General features: G+C 41.8%; 1 protein-coding gene across 2 annotated transcripts in view; it reads left to right on the forward strand.

The window, feature by feature from the left end:
• The window catches only part of septin9a (septin 9a), a 94,769-nt gene that overhangs the window by 3,992 nt on the left and 70,607 nt on the right, over positions 1-20,170 (forward strand). Inside the window, exon 2 of one of the 2 annotated variants that reach the window (XM_042504429.2) lies at positions 7,412-7,474. In XM_042504429.2, the coding sequence (XP_042360363.2) occupies positions 7,412-7,474 (63 nt within the window). Of the gene's footprint in view, positions 1-7,411; positions 7,475-10,916; positions 11,077-20,170 lie in introns of those variants that run through there. The other variant, XM_042504433.2, reaches the window with a different exon arrangement.

A 20,170-nucleotide genomic window follows, 5' to 3' on the forward strand; every position in this document is an offset into this window, starting at 1 on the left:
CCCTCTCAGCCGTGTGGAGCCTGCTCTGAAGTGTCCACTCTGCTGTGTGTTTATTATCTGCAGCCAAGAATGCAGCTCTGTGATGCTGGCTGCTGCTGCTGCTGCTGGGGGTGTCAACTGATACAACAGACTGCCTGTACTGTAGGCCTGAGGCCAGGAGAGAGCCTGTAAAAAGATAATGGCAGGCTCAGAGAGGTTCTGATGTGTGGTGGAACATGTGCACTGACAGATAGACATTGGTACTAGAATGATAAAGTGCATTTATTTTCCCATTTTTAGCTGTATTAATACAAATACCATAAACTTTTTAAATTACCTTAAATTTAGCTTCATTATACTGGCTTCTGATTCACTTCTAGACTTGATTACAGAGAGTTTACCACTAATCTTGAAGGAAAAAGTCCATAAGAAGATGTGGAAATTGCTTCACTTTAGTAGGCCAAAGAGCCAGAGCCCACACTAAAGATAGTAACTCCTCTATTTGGCAGGAGCAGCCTTGTCCTGTCATGACATGAATGGATATTTTATTGCAAACAGTTAAAGCGTTATTGATTTATATCTGTTCAGAGAGCGTTCTGGAGCAGAGAAGAAGCAAGATAATATGTGTATTAAGTGCGTGTGAGTTTTGTTGTTGGCAGCATACAAACTCCACACTGAAAGGAAAGTAGCGTCCAAGATAATCACTCATCGTATCGAGGAGTGGGACGCATATTATTTGTTTTGGCTAGACTCAACTGATTATGCTTTATTTTCAGTTTCAGTTTGATCAACTTTATTAAAGCCAATAAACATACAATTCAGAAGATTCACTTATTGATCATCTGGTGACCAGAATCAGACAGTTTTCTGCTTGATGACCAGTGAGGGGCAGGCCAGTCTCAGATGTAATCGATCCTGTGCCGATCAAATATACATGCACAGCAACACAGACAGTAACTAGCAGACTTGGGCAAACCACCCAAATCTGGATAAATCAGGGTTGATAAGTGTCGCATGCAAGGCTAATGCTAACAGTTTCTTGTAAGTGAGTGGAAAATGAACAATTAGTGCCATATTCTAGGAAGTACAGTTAAATAAAAACACAGATTCGTGTGGTCTTTTTTAATTTATTTATTATTTATTTTTATTTTTGGGCTTTTGCCTTCATTTGAGACAGGACAGACATAGCAAGAAAGGTGGAGAGAAAGTGGGGATTACATGCAGGAAAGGGCCGAGGCTGGAATCGAACGCACGGCTGCTGCGGTGAGGACACAGCCTCATGGGGCGCCCGCCCTACCAGCTACTGGGCGAACCAGATTTGGGTGGTCTTATCTAGTTTACTAGTTAGCTCTCCCATCAAGTTGGATCCATTTAATGGATTTTATAGTTTCTTCTGAGGCAGAAAATATTTTGCAGATGTGATAGAAAGGAAAATAAAAATCAAAATTAAAAAATAAAATAAAAATAAAACTCTAGCTGAAAGAAGCTGTCAGAAATGGTTTTAGCAACCAAATGAGCTGTTTCAGAATGAGGTTTTCTAATATATCTGAACAATAATTTTCACGTAGATTTTGATAGATGCTTAATGAAACAATTGTCTTTGAGATCATATTTGCATTTTTACTATTTCGAGCCAAGTGTCCAGTGGCTTTAAAGTTACAAAAATTTACAAAAGTTACAAAAATCCCACTCTGTGCTGTTAATTCAAGTAAAAGAAAGAAATCGGAATCTGCCAAAATTGGAATCAGTTGGACAGACTTGTAAAATATTGGAAATCAGCATTGGCCAAGAAAATTCGCAATTGGTGCATGTCTACAATTTAGATCATGACATGCACACGCACTATGTACAAACATATGCATCATACTGTGCTTGTTGCTTCAGTGTTAAGTAAAGAGTCAGCATGACATTTGTTTATCCTCTCTCACATTTCTCAACATGCACATACACACATCCGCTCACTCCCTCAGTCGCTCACCTATGACATACACTAACTACATGTTTCCTGGGGGAGTTTCGAGCCATAAAGCTCTATGGACTATTTAACTGACTCCGTAGGTTTTAACAGCCTCGCAAGAAGGAAGCCGATCCTTATCTTCCACACCAGTATTGTTTTATAGACTGCCGCGGTATCCTGTCTCAGCCGGGTTTAAAAACACTTTTATATTACATGATTTGGGCTTGTGTTTGCGTTGCGAGGAGTACAAAAAGGTGACTGTGTGTTTGTCAAAGCTGTGTTGGTTTTCAATGAGCGCGGTGAGTGAGGGATAGGTTCGTGTTGAAAGTGCAGAGGTAGGAAAAGGTGTTGTCAGTTCATACCTTTGGCGCCAGAACAACAGCTATTCATTTGGGAGGAGTGCAGTTCAGGGTCACGGCCAATGTCTTTCCTCCGCTATGTGTGACCGCATGTGAGTCGGTTTGTGTGTGTATGTGTGTGTGTTGGTTGCGGCCCTTACTCATTAAGTATGCATCCAGGTGAAGGTGTTATCTGGGCTGTGAAAACAATCTTGACAAATGTCTATCTAGCCATTCAGTCTGTCTTGCTTTCCTTCTTTTTTTTTTTACTCATTCTCTTTCTCTCTGCCCGTCCGTCCACTCCCGCCTCTTTCACAGGCAGAGTTGTGAAACGGTGCGTTTGCAGCGTACTCTTAACATGTGTAATGAGGGCCATAAAAACACAAATGAACAGATGGGTGAGCAGACAGATTGAGGAGGGAGGGAATTAAGCAGTGATATTTTCACATTGTGATTTTGACGAAACAAAAATTGAGATATTTGATTTTCATAGTTAGAGCACCCTTAGCTGTTGTTACATGAGTTATTTCTAAATGAAGCTAAATAGAAATACACATTTTTGAATGAAAAACCTGACGTTCTCCACTTTCTGTCAAATTGCACACCATAAGAATTTTGCAGTGTCGCACATGACTTCATATTTTGTTGCAGAATGTGATCTGTAGTGTTACTATCCTCGCCACGGAGATAGTTTTTTTAAATCCACACAGACTCTGACTTGCATTCAGCGTCTCAGTCTACAGATGCAGCTGTTTGTTAGCAGCAGCTCTAGGGAGCTGAGAGGAAAGCAGGCGGACGGACTGTCTTCACCAGACTGACTGACAGCAAACATTTAATAAACCAGAATATTTTCCATGTCAGCTCATTCTAGACCAATGCATCCACCTGAATTTAACGCCATTTTATGTGGAGGTAAAAGGGGGCGGAGATGCAAAGAAGGCAGGTAAAAGATCCTTCACCTCCTACTCAAATAAGACATGACGTGACCTCCTTTTGCAAACACAAAAATCTCAGGTAGTTGTGCACTATAGTGCATGTTTTGTAAGTCACTCCTCCCCTGTATGTGTGTGTGTTTGCAGGCCTTCAGTCATGCGTGTGTGTGATAGCTCTTGTGTTTCAAGTGTGTTAAAGTGCTGCACCCTCTGCCCTCTGTTTACCTTCTCGAGTCATCTGAGACCAATAACTAATCACTTGACATGTTTGTCCAAGCATAGCCGTGCACTTGACCGGTCATGTTTCACACACACAGACGTGCACACACACAAAGCAGTGCAACTGACATCAATCAGTTGAGCATTATAGTATATAACACAGGCAGCAATGCATTTACTTTGGTCCACAAAATGACTAACAGTACCGCTTAAAACAGGTTTTTTAAACACTAGTTTCATTCTTTTCATGTATCATGTGCGTGTAACGACCTCTATTGTACATAGCAGTGTCATACGGCAAATATGACCTCAGAAGATTACAAATCCGCTCGAGGGGAAAAAGACATGGATCATAGTGTCGGCTGATTTTTATGGAACTTGTTCAAGCAGCGATATGTACTCTCTGTGTTTGTGTGTGTCTGTGTGTGTGTTTGTGTGTGTGTGTGTGTTTGTAGGCCCAGACAAGACTGAGCAGGTGAGCTCAGCCACACACACATACACGCTTTAATGCCAACACACAGTTTAACTTTTCAGGTGTCACTCCTTCAGTTTGTGTTTAAGCTCGCTGCGATTGGCTAATGCATATTTGCTCGCTTTATGTCTGTCAGTACTTTGCCCTCGCTTTAAACCGCACAGCGACTGGCAGCGTTGGATTATATCACCTCAATGCCAAATATCACCTTATCAACACAACTTTGTGGTGTTTTTACGGCTTCTGTGGCGCAGTACTTTGTTTCAATAGTAAACGTTCTGTTTCAAGCACTGTGTTGTAAGTGTGTGTGTGTACGTTCACCTCACCTCTCTCAAGCTGTATTCCAAGCTAAAACAGTAAATAGGTATGGGCATGCTTTTTGGCTGCAAGGCTAAAAAAGATTTGGCTGGCTTTTATTTGTTTCCAAAGCTCTAAAACACATGCAGATGTGTACACACTCGCATTACAGACTGATGGTGTTATCACATGGCTCACGGCAGATTAAAGATTTGCACTGAAAGCAGAAAAAAGGGTCGACTGTTTGCACCTGCGACAGCCTGAACACCCAGTTAGTGACTTAAGAAGTACAAAAAAATGAATTAAATGCTTCCTCTCTGAATCCACAATGATGCCAGAAGCTGCTCTGTTACTGACATTTATGCCAATTATAGATTAATGCACTCTGTGAAACAGTTAAATTTGTAGTCATAGCTACTTTGCTTTGAGATATTTTATGATGCTCTACACATTACTTTAGAGTAAAAGGCATCTTTCATCTCTAAAAGTCTCAGTCAGAAGTTGTCAGATGCAGCCTGATACAGTTAAATATGTTTTATTTGCTGCAAAGTTGTTTGAAAACTAATCTCAACCTGTTTTACACAAGCTCAAACATTCTCACCATTTCCCATAACGGGCCATTATTATTATTATTATTTCTTGTCATCACAGCAGGTGGAGCTCTCCATGAGTTATTTTTTTCCTCTGCAGCAGTTTTTCACTTGTGGGGTGGATAATTGATCCTACAATCCATTCACAGCTGATCAGATCAGATCGATAGATGAGAGATGCAGCTGTTTGAATGGTTAAGTTTCACTTTAAACGCGCCTGACGTTCTGCTGCACCGTTTCTGCTCCAAGTACGCTACAAAAAAACAATGGCATATATGTTCCAGTATTGCTCCTGATTAACAGTCTAACTCTAAAAATGTATTTGTGGTGGCCTGCAACACATAAATGAATGTGTGGCAAATACTGGGATTTTTTTAACAGAAAAACCAACAAGAGCAGAGGAACATTTCATCATCTTTTACAGTAGTTTCCTTAATTTCCTTATCTCCCTCAAAAAGTTAACAACCTCAAGCTCTCTCACTCTCTAACTCTCTCTCTCACACACACACACGCACACATACATACACGCACTCAAAGAGACACGTTACAGAAGCTTTACTCATGTCTTCCAGTGAAACAGCAGCACATTCACTCCCTATCACTCGAACCAGCTGCCTTTGTGTTGAAACCAGTGACAGCACAGGCAGAAAACCACCGTGTTTGCTGGCATTATTGGCAGAAAATGAATGCCATGTCATACACTGATTTGCGGTAGGAAGTACTTCTAATAACTTAAAAACAGGACGGGATGACTGAGTCACCAGCCAGCCACCGGATGAATTTACCTCATTTAAACAGCACTGACTGGGTCGATGCAGGGGCGACAGGGGAAGTGGAGAGAAGAAAAGAGCGAATGTGTGGTTGATGTGAAAGAGACTCAGCATTGTTATCATGCCATCACCTGTCCCAGGAACACAAAACTGAATGTGAACCTCATGGTGGCGCTAGAGGAGAAGTCAAGGGGGGTTAAGTGTGAGTGGGCTACAAATGTCTGTACAAAATTTTATGAAATCCATCCAATAATTGCAGAAATATTTCAGTTAGCAGACAGAAACACCACACAATATGATGGAGCTGAATCACCCGTCTGAACATAAAACAACAGTTGTGTCCTTGTTTGGCTCATCCTCCCCTTATGCAGCGGCTGGTGATTCAGCAGAATTGAACACACACACACACACACACACACACACACACACACACACACACACACACACACACACACACACACACACACACACACACACACACACACACCAGAGTCAATCAATGAGAGATTACCCGCAACATTCCACCAAAGAGAGCAGACTGTGAGCCGAGAGGAAAAGGCATGCCTCTGAACACTTAATCTGTATCATATAGGACCTGACTGTTGGTGCTGATAGATGAGCATGAAAAAGAATGTAGACCATTTTGTGTTTGAAAAAAAATATTTAACTGGACCCGGACTTGTGTCGCTGTAACAGCAGCAGGTAGCTCAGTTCATCACGCTGCGTTTCTTCTGCATAGTGCGACATGGTTTGACTCAACTCCACTGGCTCTTTTTCATTTTTCCATTTGCAAAAGTTGTGGATAGTTCATGGTTCTTTTTTTGGGATCACCTCATTCAAGGTTCGAAGCGAGGTGAGCAGATACTAGAAGTTAAACGGGCACTTTTCGTACGATACCTAAGATCAGTATTGCCCTGTAAGTTGTAAATAACCCTAACCCTAACCCTAATTATGAGTTTTTATGTGATAATAACCACCTGACAAAGCCTTATTCTGATATTTAAGGGTTCTTCATCAGGGCGTTTTTTCTTTATTTATGTTCAAATGATGGCTCAGTGTTTGCAGTTCTGTTTCATGCATTTTGTCCCACTTGCATGTTTGGTCTGAGTTACTTCCACACCGCACAGTTTTAAAAATACAAACAGACCACAAATGAAACTTAGAAATATATCTGTCTTTCCTTAAGTGACCAAATGTCAGTTTCTGGGCAGTGAAGCAATAACAGCGATCTTTTAAATATTGTCTGACTTTGTTTTTCCACATGACAACTGTAGATTATTTGGCCTCAAGGAGAATCTGAAGTAACTGTTTTCCACTTGGTGCTACATGTTTTGTTGTACTGTGAAGTCCAGAGTGTTTGCTAAAACAATCTTGTTTATGGCACAGTCAAAAACCAAACCTGCCTCTCAGGCTGGTCCTCTGTAAGTCTTAATATCATTTAACAGTATAGAAATACTATATGTTCCCTGCGGTTATTCATTGCACCACAGTCTCAGAGCGCCAAGCATACTGTCGTCACCTTCAGAGCAAAGTTTGCTTTCACCTACTCTGCACTCTGCTTCTCCTCTCATCTGTCGATTGTGTCAGCCTTGACCAGATCAAATGATCAATTATCCACATCACGAGTCAAATAAATCAGAATGAGTTTTGTCTGCGCTGCTCTCACGGACCAGCAAAAACCAAAACATTTAGAGATGTGGCACAGAATGAAAGAAAAGGACACACACAGGATTAACAAAAACAAACAAAAAAAAGTGAAGTTTTCTGGGAATGAGAACACACTGTTTTGGGTTTTTTTTTTTGACTTTACAGGAGATTTTAGTCATTTGTCTCCCTGTCTTTGTCCCCCCTTACCAGCCAGATCAGCCAGTGCCCGGACAAGGAGAACGGAAAGAGAGGCGTCTGGCATCACCAGTCCCAGTAAGTAGACTGCATCCATCTATCTGTCCATTTATCCTTTCATCCACGCATTCAGCACCAGCAGTACAAACATACATCTGATGCATATCAGAAGGACTGTCCACTGATGGATCCACGTCCATGTATCTATCCTACATCCAGAACTAGTCCATTCAATCACTCTCTTAACCTGTCAAGTATTATGTAAGTCACTGTCATTGACCCTCAGCAGAAGAGTTTGTTAACACTGAGGGCAGAGCAGGTACTGTTTCCTGTTCAGATAACAGCTGATAACAGCAGGTAAACAGCAGATCACAGACGCAGTGATAAAGAGTTATAGAGGCAGAGGGATGTCAGAGTACCCTGCGAGGAACAGAAGGTATTTGTGTCTTGGTGCACGAATGCTGATGTCTGAGTGACTGTGTTCATGTCTGCATGTCTGTGCGTGCAGAAATGTGTGTTTCTTTCTTATCTTATCTATCTTTTCAGAGGAAATTTTAAATAAATTCCTCAAAATGAAATTGTATTGTTGGAAAATTGGAGAATTTGGGTTTTTTGTTTTTGTTTTTGTTGATGCTGCTGTCCACTAGAACATAAGACCTAACAGGATAACATGATTAACCATTGGAAACCTGGAGATCACTTTTTTTGTGCAACTTTCAAATGCCTTTCACAATATTTAACTTTTGAACCCTGACAATTGGTGCAATATCTAAAAAAAACATAGGATAAGAGGTAATGAGCAACTTGAAAAGAAATGTTCCATGAACTGCAAGTAATTAGCAGATTTAGTGTGTGTTTTTGCATGTAGTTCGTACACAGTGTTCGCATGCAGGCTAAAGTTGTGGCTGTGGCTCACCACTGAGGCATCTCCTACCAGTGGGAAGAGCAAACGCCTTCTGCAGCATCAGCACATACAGAGGAGGGACAGAGAAGAGAGCAGGCGGACTGAATCATGCACACACAGATTGTGGGCTGTATGTGAAGGCACACTCTCGCCATGTGAAGGGTCATGTGTCGTTCAGCGACCCATACTTTGCAACATGCAAGCTGCGACTTGCAACATGAGATCATTTCCTCTCTTTGACACGTTTAAGTAAAATTCATGAAGATCACCGTTTGTGATCTGTGTCTGCTCGCAAATTGCTTTTGTGAAACGGGGCCCCAGGATGTGTATTCTTCCCTCTGACAGCTGACAGACGATGAGACAGCAGACACATTCTGACCATGCGTGGTGGTTTTGTGTGTTTCTGAGTTTGTGTGTCCACACAAGATGAGTATCTGGAGGTCATTAAATATAAAAAAATAAGCAAGCACAAAAGGTTTTGGGAGCAAATGAGGACAGCACCACGAGGGTCATAAATGTTCTGAGAACACAAGAGGAATCTGATTGTTAAATTTGAGTGAGCATCCAAAAATAGTTTAAATGCCAGTCTGGACTGTAGAGACAGCTGTGAAATAAATTTGACCTCAAATACAAAAATTTGGGTGCGTGCATTTTGGGCAGGGACGTTTTTTGTTTTCGGAAACTGCTTAAAGTGTGAGGAAACATTATAATACTGACATTACACAACATCCATAAGTGTATTTTTTCAGCTTCTTGAGTTCTTGAGCTGCTTTCTTTTACTGTCTGTGAACCAAAGTGATGAAGCAAGCAGAGTCACACAAACGAAAGCCGACAGACAGGAACATAGATAAGTGTATGCATACGCAGATACACACACACACACACACACACACACACACACACACACACACACACACACACACACACACACACACACACACACACACACACAGGTTGTTGGGAAGTGCTTAAGGGCGAGGATAAGGCCCTGCTTGTCAGCAGACCTCCCTGGCGTTGATGCAGTCACCACAGGGCATGGGTGTGTTTTTGTATTTCGTGTGTGTGTGTGTGTGTGTGTGTGTGTGTGTGTGTGTGTGTGTGTGTGCATTAGTATTTGGAGGGAGATGCCCCATGCAAAACATCTGCCAACAGGGCAGATTAACGAGCAGGAAGGCGGGTGTTTGGGAGGATGCTTTAATGTAACATCAACTCATGACACAACACACACAGGTCTATCTGTGTGTAGTTAATTCCCATCTGGCAGTCAGCAGATCCTGCTGTACTGGACACACACTATAAGTGCTGATCACAGTCAGAGGTGTGCATGTCCACAAGATGAAATAACATCCGCTTGTTTCAAGTTGTTTTTTTTTTTTACACAATTTTTATTTATTTCTTCAAATGACAGCAAATAGATTCTAATTCTAATGGAAATATTAATGGGCTCAAAATCTGTCACAACATTGCAACTATTTTTGCAGTTTTCCCCAAAAAAAACCCACCTAAAATATCATAGTAATCCCCCAAACAGCCTTGGACAGAGTGGATGTCCCTGAGACACAATTCATAAATGACTATAACATTAAGTCAAAACTGTTACTTCTTATTTTCTTTTATTATTTCAAACTACAATTCTGGCCATACAATGCACTTTAAATGAAAAAAAGATATCACTAGATACAGACATATGAAAGAGAAAAACACACACTAAATGCTAACATGACAAGTACATTGTCCACACAGGTCAGCATGCAATACGCGAGGGCACTGCAGTGATGTCAGACGTCAAACTGACATGTCTGAGTGTGTTTGATCTCTCTATCAGCGCTCAGACGCTTGCCATGTGACCTCTGACCCCTGGCGTAGTCTGAGGGACATGCCAAAGGTTGGAGGTCATCTGAGTTTCCTGAACGCAGACATGGGTGTACACACCAAGCAAAATTTCAGAGCGAAAGCTAAGGTTTCACATATCTTCACAAAACACAAATACTTTCTTCTCTGTATTAAATATTTACTCTTGCCATCAGTTTTCCTCACTCTGCCTCTCCTGTATTAACCTTAACAGCCCCCCCCTCTCTCCACACACACACACACACTTTCCCTCCTGTATTGTTTTTGCATGTCAGTATTATTTCCACAGGCTGTCATCCTTGCACACATTTGCAAAAGCAGAGCTCTCATCATGAGAAAGTCTAGATCTAGATCAGTGAATGTCCATCACTTCAGCTCGACCAGATTTTTGCTCGTATCAAATGAATCAAGGCTACGTGCACCCCCTCCTCTCTCTCTCTCACACACACACACACACACACACAAGGAACATTATAAGCAAGCTGACGGATGAGTTTGCAAGTCCAGCGAGTTATTTTAGTCTGTAAGGAGCCTGTCCATGTCACATGGCGGAGCTAATGGTTTCTATTTTCAAGATACAATGCTGCTTCAGTCTTTTGGTCTCATCAGAAAAAAAGAGGGAAAGAGGGAGAGAGAATGCAACATATGATAAGCACATGGGGATGTCGTAATTCTGAATTCATTAGCAAGACACACTGAAGGAATCAAACTGGGAGAGAGGGAGGGAGAACAGAGAGCCCGAAAGGAAAGAGAGAGTAAGAAGAGGAGGAAGAGGAACAGAGGGAGGGAGGGAGAGAGAAAGGGAAGTCCAAAAAAAGACAGAGAGGGAGAGAGAGAGAGAGAGAGAGAGAGTGGAGTCAAAGAGCAGACACTACATGTGGCTGTGGAGGGAGTGATCTGGTTATGGAGGGGGACAAATTCTCAGGTAAGACAAACTCTCCGGAAACTCTCTGTTCTGAATGGAAAGTGAAGTTAATGGTTCTTCAATCAGTGTTTTTTTGCTGTGATCGGGTGTCTATTCTGTAAGAGCCTGCCTCTATTTTCCCCTCTATGGTATTTTCCACTCTCTCATTCTGTCCTGTTTGCTGACTGCATGTTTTCTTTGGGGTTTGGAGCTGGAAGCTGTGCAGCGGTTTGTGTAGCAGCAGCTCAGCGGACCTTGTTTTGGGTTTATCTGTCTTTATCTGTTGTGTTTGCAGGCTTTTTTTTCTGTCACTGTTTGTACCCAGCATGTCCACCCCCTCTCTGTCCCATTGTTTCCACTTAAATGTTTTTGTCTTAACAGGTTGTCGCTCAGTCGCCACTTCTTTTCCATTCCCGTCTGCTTGTCTCTTATTTACATTTTCACAAGACAAGAGAAGAAAAATGTTGTAAATGGCTGAATCTGTGCTGTAGTGACACAAAGACCACTTCGTTCTTAGACATTTCTTTTTTTGTTCTGCATCTGCATTCTCCCATTCTTCTTTGGTGTGAAAACAGGAAAGAGCTCTGTTTGAACAGTACTACTCTTGTCCCTTGTGGCTCTGATCCCGAGTCGGCCATCAGTCAGTCCCTCCTTTAGCCAACAGGAGAGAGAAAGCTTTGCTTCAGTCCACTATATTAGACTAAACTGGCACATAAAAATCCTTAAACTGTCCATCTGACAATGTTTTCCCAGTTGGATGCTGTAAACAAAATGCACATTGAACCAGTATGTGTGTGTGTTGTACATGATGCTTAAGTTATTTGCGAGGCAGAGCTGTCTGCTTCTTAATGGTATTTTTATGGGCGTTAGTGTGTTGTTAAAAAGCTCGTTGGCATGAAAAAAAAGGTGGAAATGGTGAAGTGGCTGCGGCAGCATGTGTGTGTATGGTTTGTGACCTAGCATAGCTTGTAGCACCTACACGGTGTGTGAAATCTGGATGTAGGTGAGGTCATTGACAAGAGTGTGATGGAGGTATCGCCCTCCCTTCTCGCTCGCTCTTTCTCGTTGCGGCCCCTTGTCTCCAGGTGCTTCCTCCAGGGAGCTGTAACAGCTTCAGCAGGACATACTTTGTGTATGTTTCTGTTTCTTAAGTGAATGTTCGCAGGAGTATTTATGCATTCTTATTCTCTAGTGTGCTTGTATATGCGTGTGTGTGTGTGTTTGTGTGTGTTTGTGTACTTTTGGGTCAGTGTGATGCTAGTGCGTGTATGTACACATATAGGGAGGTATCAGAGGTGGGACCAAGTTGTTGTTTTGCAAATTACAAGTAAGTCTTAAGTGTTTGCACTCAAGTCCTAAACTTTGCATTTCGAATCCAAAACAATTTATAATGCACTCTTGCCAAATATCATGCCATTTTTGCAATAGAGGAATAATATATCAAATTTACAAAAATCATGGATGGTTTTTAAGATTTGTATTTATTTGTTAAAACAAGTTTTTAAAGAAAAAAGTTTCTCAGCAGGTAAGCTATAACATTAGCCAACCATAGCCGTTTTTCCCCAGAAATTGTGCTATATGCTGCTACTAAGTTTCGTCTTTACGGTGCCTTTGCATTTTTAAATGATGTTAACATCATGCCACTCCAGTGTATGATTTTAGACAGCATGCCAGCATCGTGGAAGCAAAAGAGGCATTATGGGCGTGACATATAACACACAGCAACAGCTGCTAGTGTGAAATATAACCTACATGTCAGCAGGGCTTTATAAATAATAACATGGCAATTACAATGATTTACCATCCCTGTTATATTGAAGCTGATTTCATTGTCTGCACGGAGGGTAAGGAGCTACTGAATCTCATTGTTTTCCCAATTTGTGGATATTTGCAGCTGCTGTTCTTCTCCTGTTAGTAAGCCACTAACTTCTGCTACCTGCTTTTTTAATCTAGTACTACCTCACTTGGCAGCTTAAAGGTGAGACAACTCTGCAACATACTTTTTAATTTTGGGGCTTGTGGGTGAAAGGAATCAGATATTTTCAAGTTGAAAGACTCAAGTCCAAGTGAAGTCACAAGACATTTTCAGTTAAGGTCAAGTTGTAAATCTTTGGTTTTTTTTCAAGTCCACTCAAGTGTAAATACATCAATTGTGTGACTTAGAGTAGAGTCCATGTCATGTGACTTGGGTCCACACCTGTGGCTGTGTGCTCTATGTGTGAGTGTGTGAGGCATCAGCCACTTGTGGTGTCACTATCTGGTCATGTATCATGAGTCCCTCTCATCTCCCTCGACCAAATCAATTCACTTCACTTCTTGCTAATGTTCCTCCCACTCTGCTCTTGATGCTGATGTGCAAGGCCCCCTTTGTTTCCTGTGTTTTCTTCCCACATGAATCAACAGTGACGACGCTCTCAACGGAAACTGTCCATCAGCCACACAGAGGCTGAGAATGGAGCAGAAAGAGGCTGACGAGTCCCATTCATTCCAGTCACAGCGCGGTCATCTGATGATGTTTGAGGAAAGTCTGTGCGGCACAGCCACAGTCAGCTCATGACTTATAGAGCAGCCTTGAAGCTTTTAATGAATTCAGTGGAAGATGTCAACTTGAATCTATGCTGAAAAATCTGTTTGATATGTTTTATACGCCTCTGCCACCAGGTGGAGTTGCAGAGTTGAGTAAGTCAAGAATACTCTTTATGTCCCTATCTCAGCTGTGAACACTCACAAGACAACAAGTGTTGTTTTGAGTGTTTTCAGTGTTGCTTATTTTAAATGTATCACTCATCATGGGTTTACAGAGAAGTTTTATTAAAGGAAATTGTGGCCATCCTGTCTGACCGATTGGTGTTGTTAGGGGAGTTGCCATGGCAGCGTGTTGAGCAGAACAATATGTCAGTGCAGTGAGGATGGCGATCAACAATGCTGGCTTGTTGACGTACTAAACAGTGTTATTACCCGGTGGTGGAGAGATGGAGCAGAGGTGTGAGAGAGAGAGAGAGAGAGAGAGCGAGGAAGAGAGAGGGAGAGAGAGAGAGAGAGAGAGAGGCCTGTTGAGAGTCATCTGTGATGGAGGACAGCTGCTCTCTCTATTTACCAAGCCATCCCATGCGTGAGGGAACACACACACACACATGCAGGCAGCAGCACGTATGCAGACAGTCGATACACTCACACACACACACACACACACACACACACACACACACACACACACACACACTCACACACACACACACAGGGGGTATGCCAGCGTGTGTGTGTGCGTGCGTTTGCACTGCAGTGCAATGGAGCCATGTTTCCAACAGGTGCTGTATTTGATTAAAGTTAGCAGTGCCTGGCCGGGTGCTGCTGTTTAACATTTGGTTAAGGGCAGCTGCTGTCACTACAGCTGTGCATATACTTTGGGCGAAGCTACTTCAACATGTGGGCTCTGGGGCCACACGAGGGGGTTTTCATATGTGAGTGTGTTGGTAATACTGACGTGTTAATGTATGGAACCATTGATCCTTTTTGCAGAATATGGTGTCATTTTCTTAGTGACACTTCGTTATAGTTCATGCATGTCAGACTTTTAGTGATGCCCACCCCACAAAACTTCTCTTCAGTGGATTTCCAGTCATCATGTATAATTAATAAAGATGAAATATTCATTTTAATGCATTTGATTCAGCATCCCACTAGTATGCAACTTGAGCGTAATACGATGTTACAGAAATGTCACTGAACAATGATCAGTGGAAAAAGTCATGGATTTATAAGCTCTCCGACATTTGACAGGTTGAACCGGACGCTAAAAAGAGTTCAAAAGATTCATTCCTTTTTGCCCATCACTAAACACTGTCTGACCCACTGCCCCAAATCTTTACGACATTTACAATACACCAAATAATGCAGACTCGTGCGTTGTGCTAGTAACCACAGTATTTATATGCATTGTTCAGCTTCAGCTTTGCAAATCCTTTCTTTTGTTTTCAAACATTTTTGAACATACTGGACAGTCAGCGATCCTCACTGCAGCGCTCTCCCTTTCATTCCCACGTTTAGCTGAGAGTACAGTGCTGCACTGTACTGAAAGCCAGGCAGTCTTCTGGTTATGTTTACACTGCCAGTGCTGCTGATTCCATTAGTCATGCTAACGCTGCTCTCCTTCTGTATCCTTCTTTTTTCTCTCTTTCCTTCCTGAATCTTCCTGCTTTCTAGTTTCCATTAACGCCTTTGAGGTTCACTGTCACTTCTCTCCATCGTTCCCTCTCTGCCTGCAGAGAACTGGCACACCTTTCCCCTCCTTGTCTAGTCCATCTTCTCTCCCCTCTCCCTCCTGAAATCCCGAGCCAGGTAAAGCTGCATATTATGGGGGTTGCCATGTAAACAGAGCTGCCGTAACTAGCCAGTCACATCCAAAATATACACACGTACAAATGAACACATGCGATCAATGCAAGCAATACACGCACTCACCAACGCAGATTTTAGCTTTTTCCAGATGGCTGACATGCACAGCCTGACTCATGGGTGAGTCGTCTGCATCGAGGCCAACAAAGCATTTGTTGTTTTAGGATGAACTCAGCAGGAAGCTGAGGTTTCCTCTGTAGCTGATATTGGTCATGTTTAAAATAACACTGACTGTCTAAACCTGACACAACCTGAAATGAAACATGGATCGTTATTCACACTATAAGACCAGCATGTGCTGGTTATACTTAGATTTCCTGTAACAGATATAATGTCACTAAATTGTTTATTTTCTTCATGATAACATATATTTTTAATAAGACCTTTACATCAATTCAGGTTTTGAAATCACCTCCTTCCATTGTTTTCCATTCTCTGTAACCACTTGTCATTTATACAACAGCTTTCATGCTGACGCTGTCCTATACAATAAAGACAAAAGACAAAAAAATCCTAAATAAAGGGGGAGAACATGCAAACTCCACACAGAAGGGACCAAAGCCCAGTTTTAAGCCATAACCCTCTTGTGACAGCTCTAACCACTACTCCACCATGCCGCCTAAATCAACTCCTGAAAACCTGCTTTTATGACTCTGCATCAATGATAGTCATGGCCAGAGGCATTATGTTTTCGGGTTGTCTGTCCCTCCCATTATTGTGAACTCAAGAGAGCAAATTGCCACAAATGTCCACTTGAACTCATGGATGAACTGATTAGAGTTTGATACTCATAAAACATGTATTTGGTCATAACTCAAGAGCTCACATAACGATACTATGACAATATTTCACACAAATGTCTCTCTAGGATTAAGTCATGAAGTGATACCATTTTATATGCAAAGGGTCAAAGATCAACTTTAATGTGACATCATAATATTCTGCAAAAACAGTTTTCTGCTCAGCCCCGTAACTCAGGAACAGAAGGGGGGAATATTTGGTCAGATACTGAATTGGTGACACTAATCTTGGTTGCCCATCTTGAAACTGTCTGTAATATTTAGCTTCTATGCAGGAACATCTGTCTTTGAAGCTTTGTCTCCTGTCATGGCTATATGTGGACAGACATGGACGCAAACTGCAACTTCACTTTGACTGGTTTCAAGTTGAAATTTTTGAAGTTTTTCCTTGATGTTTCGCCCTTTTTAATCTGCTACATAACTTGTGAGTAAATCTGATTTATTAAATCAATTTAGGCAGATATAGGTAGATTTTGACAGTGAATCAGAATCTTGTTTTTCTAAAAGTTGGAAGTTGACTTTGCTGTAGTCATGAATAAAATAGTCCAGGTGTTTCCTTGCATCCCACTGCCCAGTTCAGATTTGGTTACCATGAAATCATCTCTTGGAGATCTCAGATTCCTGAGATCGGCAGGACGTCCGTCCACCAGCACAGGCCTGACCCTAGGAGAGGATGCACACCAGTACTGAGGTGTGTGGACCTGTTGGTGTCTTTGTCTCTGTGTGTTTGTGCATGCGCAGATCAATCTCCACAACCTGCTGTTGCCCTGGCATCGCCATAACAACTGCCTTGCCGACCCAGCATCTGTTTATAGAAGTTGTCCTCTCCTCCTCCCACTCTGCTCCTCTCATTTTTCAGCTCTTGGGAGGACCCACTTCAGCGTGGTGGTGGTCTGGGTGTCTTTAAGCAGCAGGCGGCTGTCCCTGTCTCTCTTCATGTGTATGCTGCAGTGCAACATAACACCAGCAGCTGCCTATTCAGTACATTACAATACACTAATGTACAGGACGCCTGGGGCCCTGAGAGAGTCATTATTTACTGACATTAGTTACCGTTTTTTAAACAACTGTTACACACTATTGTCAAAACCAAGCTGCAGACTCTCAAGCCCACAGTTCCAAACACTGCAGTTCTTTGTATGGCCACTAGAGGCTGACTGCAGCCAGTCAGTCCCCTCAACTCCTATGTTAAAAGGTCCAATTTCAAAATAGAAACATGTTTACAGTCTAGTACAGGAAATAATTTTGGTCTCTATAGTTAATTTCCCCCTTTAGACATCTGTATGGAGTATTTTTTATATTTATTTCATTTTTTTCAATAACTCACCCGTTTATGTTTTATTAATACTTCAAGTTATGCATAATTAAGAGCTGGCCACTTTGATTTACAGGCTGTCTGCTGATAGTGTTCCCTGCTTCTTTGTCAAATCCGTCCCTCGCTCCTCCACAGCGTCGGCCTCTCAACCAAATATGGTCACTTCTGAACCCCCAAAAAACAAGACGGCGACATGCAGAACTCAAATCAGGAGCCCACAAACCAGTGGGTTATGTTACAGTAGCTACGTCGATTATTTTTACAGTCTGTGGTCAAACCTAATTTTAAAAACAGGTTCAAAAGAATCTCCCAATGATGAATTAATTATTGGCATAATAATGTGGTTACTGTTAAATCCACTGCGTTACCTTTTTATCTCACGGTTCATCATTAGTGATGACAAAGAAAACATCTAGACGCAGCAATTAAGTTTCCCGGAAAGAAGAGTCAGTGTGGTGGATTTCACACCATTAGAGGCTAAAGATATCAGCGCTGGCATATACCGGGAATCAACATGACCCTGCATAACCTTTCACAATCATGCAGACAATTAGGTTATAACATACTGTATCTATGGCAGATGGCAAATTAAAACTATATTAATAGCAGTGCATTTTAAACTGCACCACTATGACTGCTATGATGTGAATGAAGAAAACACTGTAGCCCTCTTCCAGTGTGACAGTTGTTACAGCAGATTGGATTAGTGCTGTCTGGGCTTGCTGGGGCTTGCAAGGATATGCAGTGGAAGGAAGTGTGCTTTTTTGTGTGTGTGTGTTTCAGTGAAAGGGTTGGGTGTTGGGTGCATGCATGTTTGTATTTTTGCATGCAACAACTGCGCACAAATCTGTTGCTTGTGTGTGCATCTTAGTGTGTGTGTGAATATGAGTGTGTGCCAGGGAGCGGGGGAATCTGACACACATGTGTTGGGCCGGACACACACTGTGTGGGTCGAGGGTGTGTCTGGAACAGGATTCTCCTCGTGTCTCCATCTTTATCTGTTTCCAGATCACATTACTGTATACTGGCGACACTGCTGCTACTAACAATGTTGCCCATGGCGACAGGTTATATTTATAGGAGCAACGCTGACCCCTGCTGGAGAAGGTGACACAGTGTCAGATATTGTCGGGTAAATAACCAAGTATGCTCTTGTATAGATGTGCGTATACATCTGGATGGGGCAATTGGACGAGTAGAGAGACCACAAACACCAGCCAGCTACTTAAAAGGTTTTCACCTTTTCTGCCTTTTGAAAATTCTAGTCACAGCTCCAGTTTTCATGTCACCCTGAAACATTTAGTGACGATTAGAGAGCTTTCTCACACATATTTTTGGTTACATACTTTGCATGGTTGACTAGCGTATAAATACGGTGTAAGATTAGCTCAGATTGCAGTTTTTGGTACAGTAAATCCTCCTATTTGTTTTGAAAATCTGTGAGTTAGTGTGTGTTTGTGCACTCGGGCAAATCTGTGTTTATAATCGGTAAACATCCCTAAATCAACAGATTAAAGCAAACTTTGATTCCAGCGTAAGCAACAAATTGGCGCTGAGATTGCCAGACATGCAAGATTTCAGTTTCAAACACTTTATGATAGATCGCACAACCACTATTTTTTTTTTCTGTCGCATTATAGCCGTAACAATTTACTAAGCCTAAAATCCAAATTTTATACAATATCTCTCTGCTTTCATCTCTTCAAATACATTTTTCATTTCATGTTTCTTCTTATATCTTCCTTTTCATCTCTCATACCCTCATGTATTCTTGCCTGAGTTGTTGGGCCAACTTATTTTGGAATCAGTATCTTGCAGTTTGAAAAGGGAGCTTTGTTTAGAGGAGAGTCTCCTACACACATGCTACTGTTACTACTGTCAGAGTTTACTGTCCCATCACTGCTAAATTATTTAAGGGATACTTGTGGTTTTTCACTAAGCTTTTGATTATAACAATGTGAGTAGTATGAGAAAATGAACTGTGAACTCCATTTTACCTGTGCCCATTCTCCCTGCTCATTTGTCAGTAAAAACTCATATTGTATGCTCACCACCATGGAAACAAAGAGTAACAGCAGTTTGGGAGAGAGAGAGAGAGAGACGCCCTTCTCTCTTACCGCTTTTTCACCAAAATTATTCATTATAAAGGTTTTTTTAAATGTGGGTAAACCCACTAAATATGACCTTTCACATTAGCAATAGACCAGAGCTGTGTATACAGCTCTACAGCAGATAAGTATGCCCTTATGTGTATTTTTATTTATTCAGTCTCTCTTTGATACTTAGTGCAGACTAATTTGGATCGATGTTTGAGTGCTGCCTGGGCAGAGATGAACGGTATTTAGTGGTGGCGTGTCATTGCATCTGGCCAGCAAGGAGGCTAAAATTAGTGTGTTCACCTGGATGTGGTGTAAAATAAATACCTGTGACTACTGCAGATTTGAGCCAGGTGTGAATGCCAATTGTATCCTTTCCCATAACATTAAAAAGTCAGATGTTAGCATGTTCATCAGTGCTGATGAAATATAAACCAGGATTCTGTTGCTGTGTTGCTTTTTTCTCACCTCAGATATTCTCAGAAACATATTTTAGTGCACTGTTTGGC

This window comes from Plectropomus leopardus, chromosome 18 (assembly GCF_026936395.1).
Source record: "Plectropomus leopardus strain MGB_pleo_1.0 chromosome 18, ASM2693639v1, whole genome shotgun sequence".
Taxonomy (NCBI): domain Eukaryota; kingdom Metazoa; phylum Chordata; class Actinopteri; order Perciformes; family Serranidae; genus Plectropomus; species Plectropomus leopardus.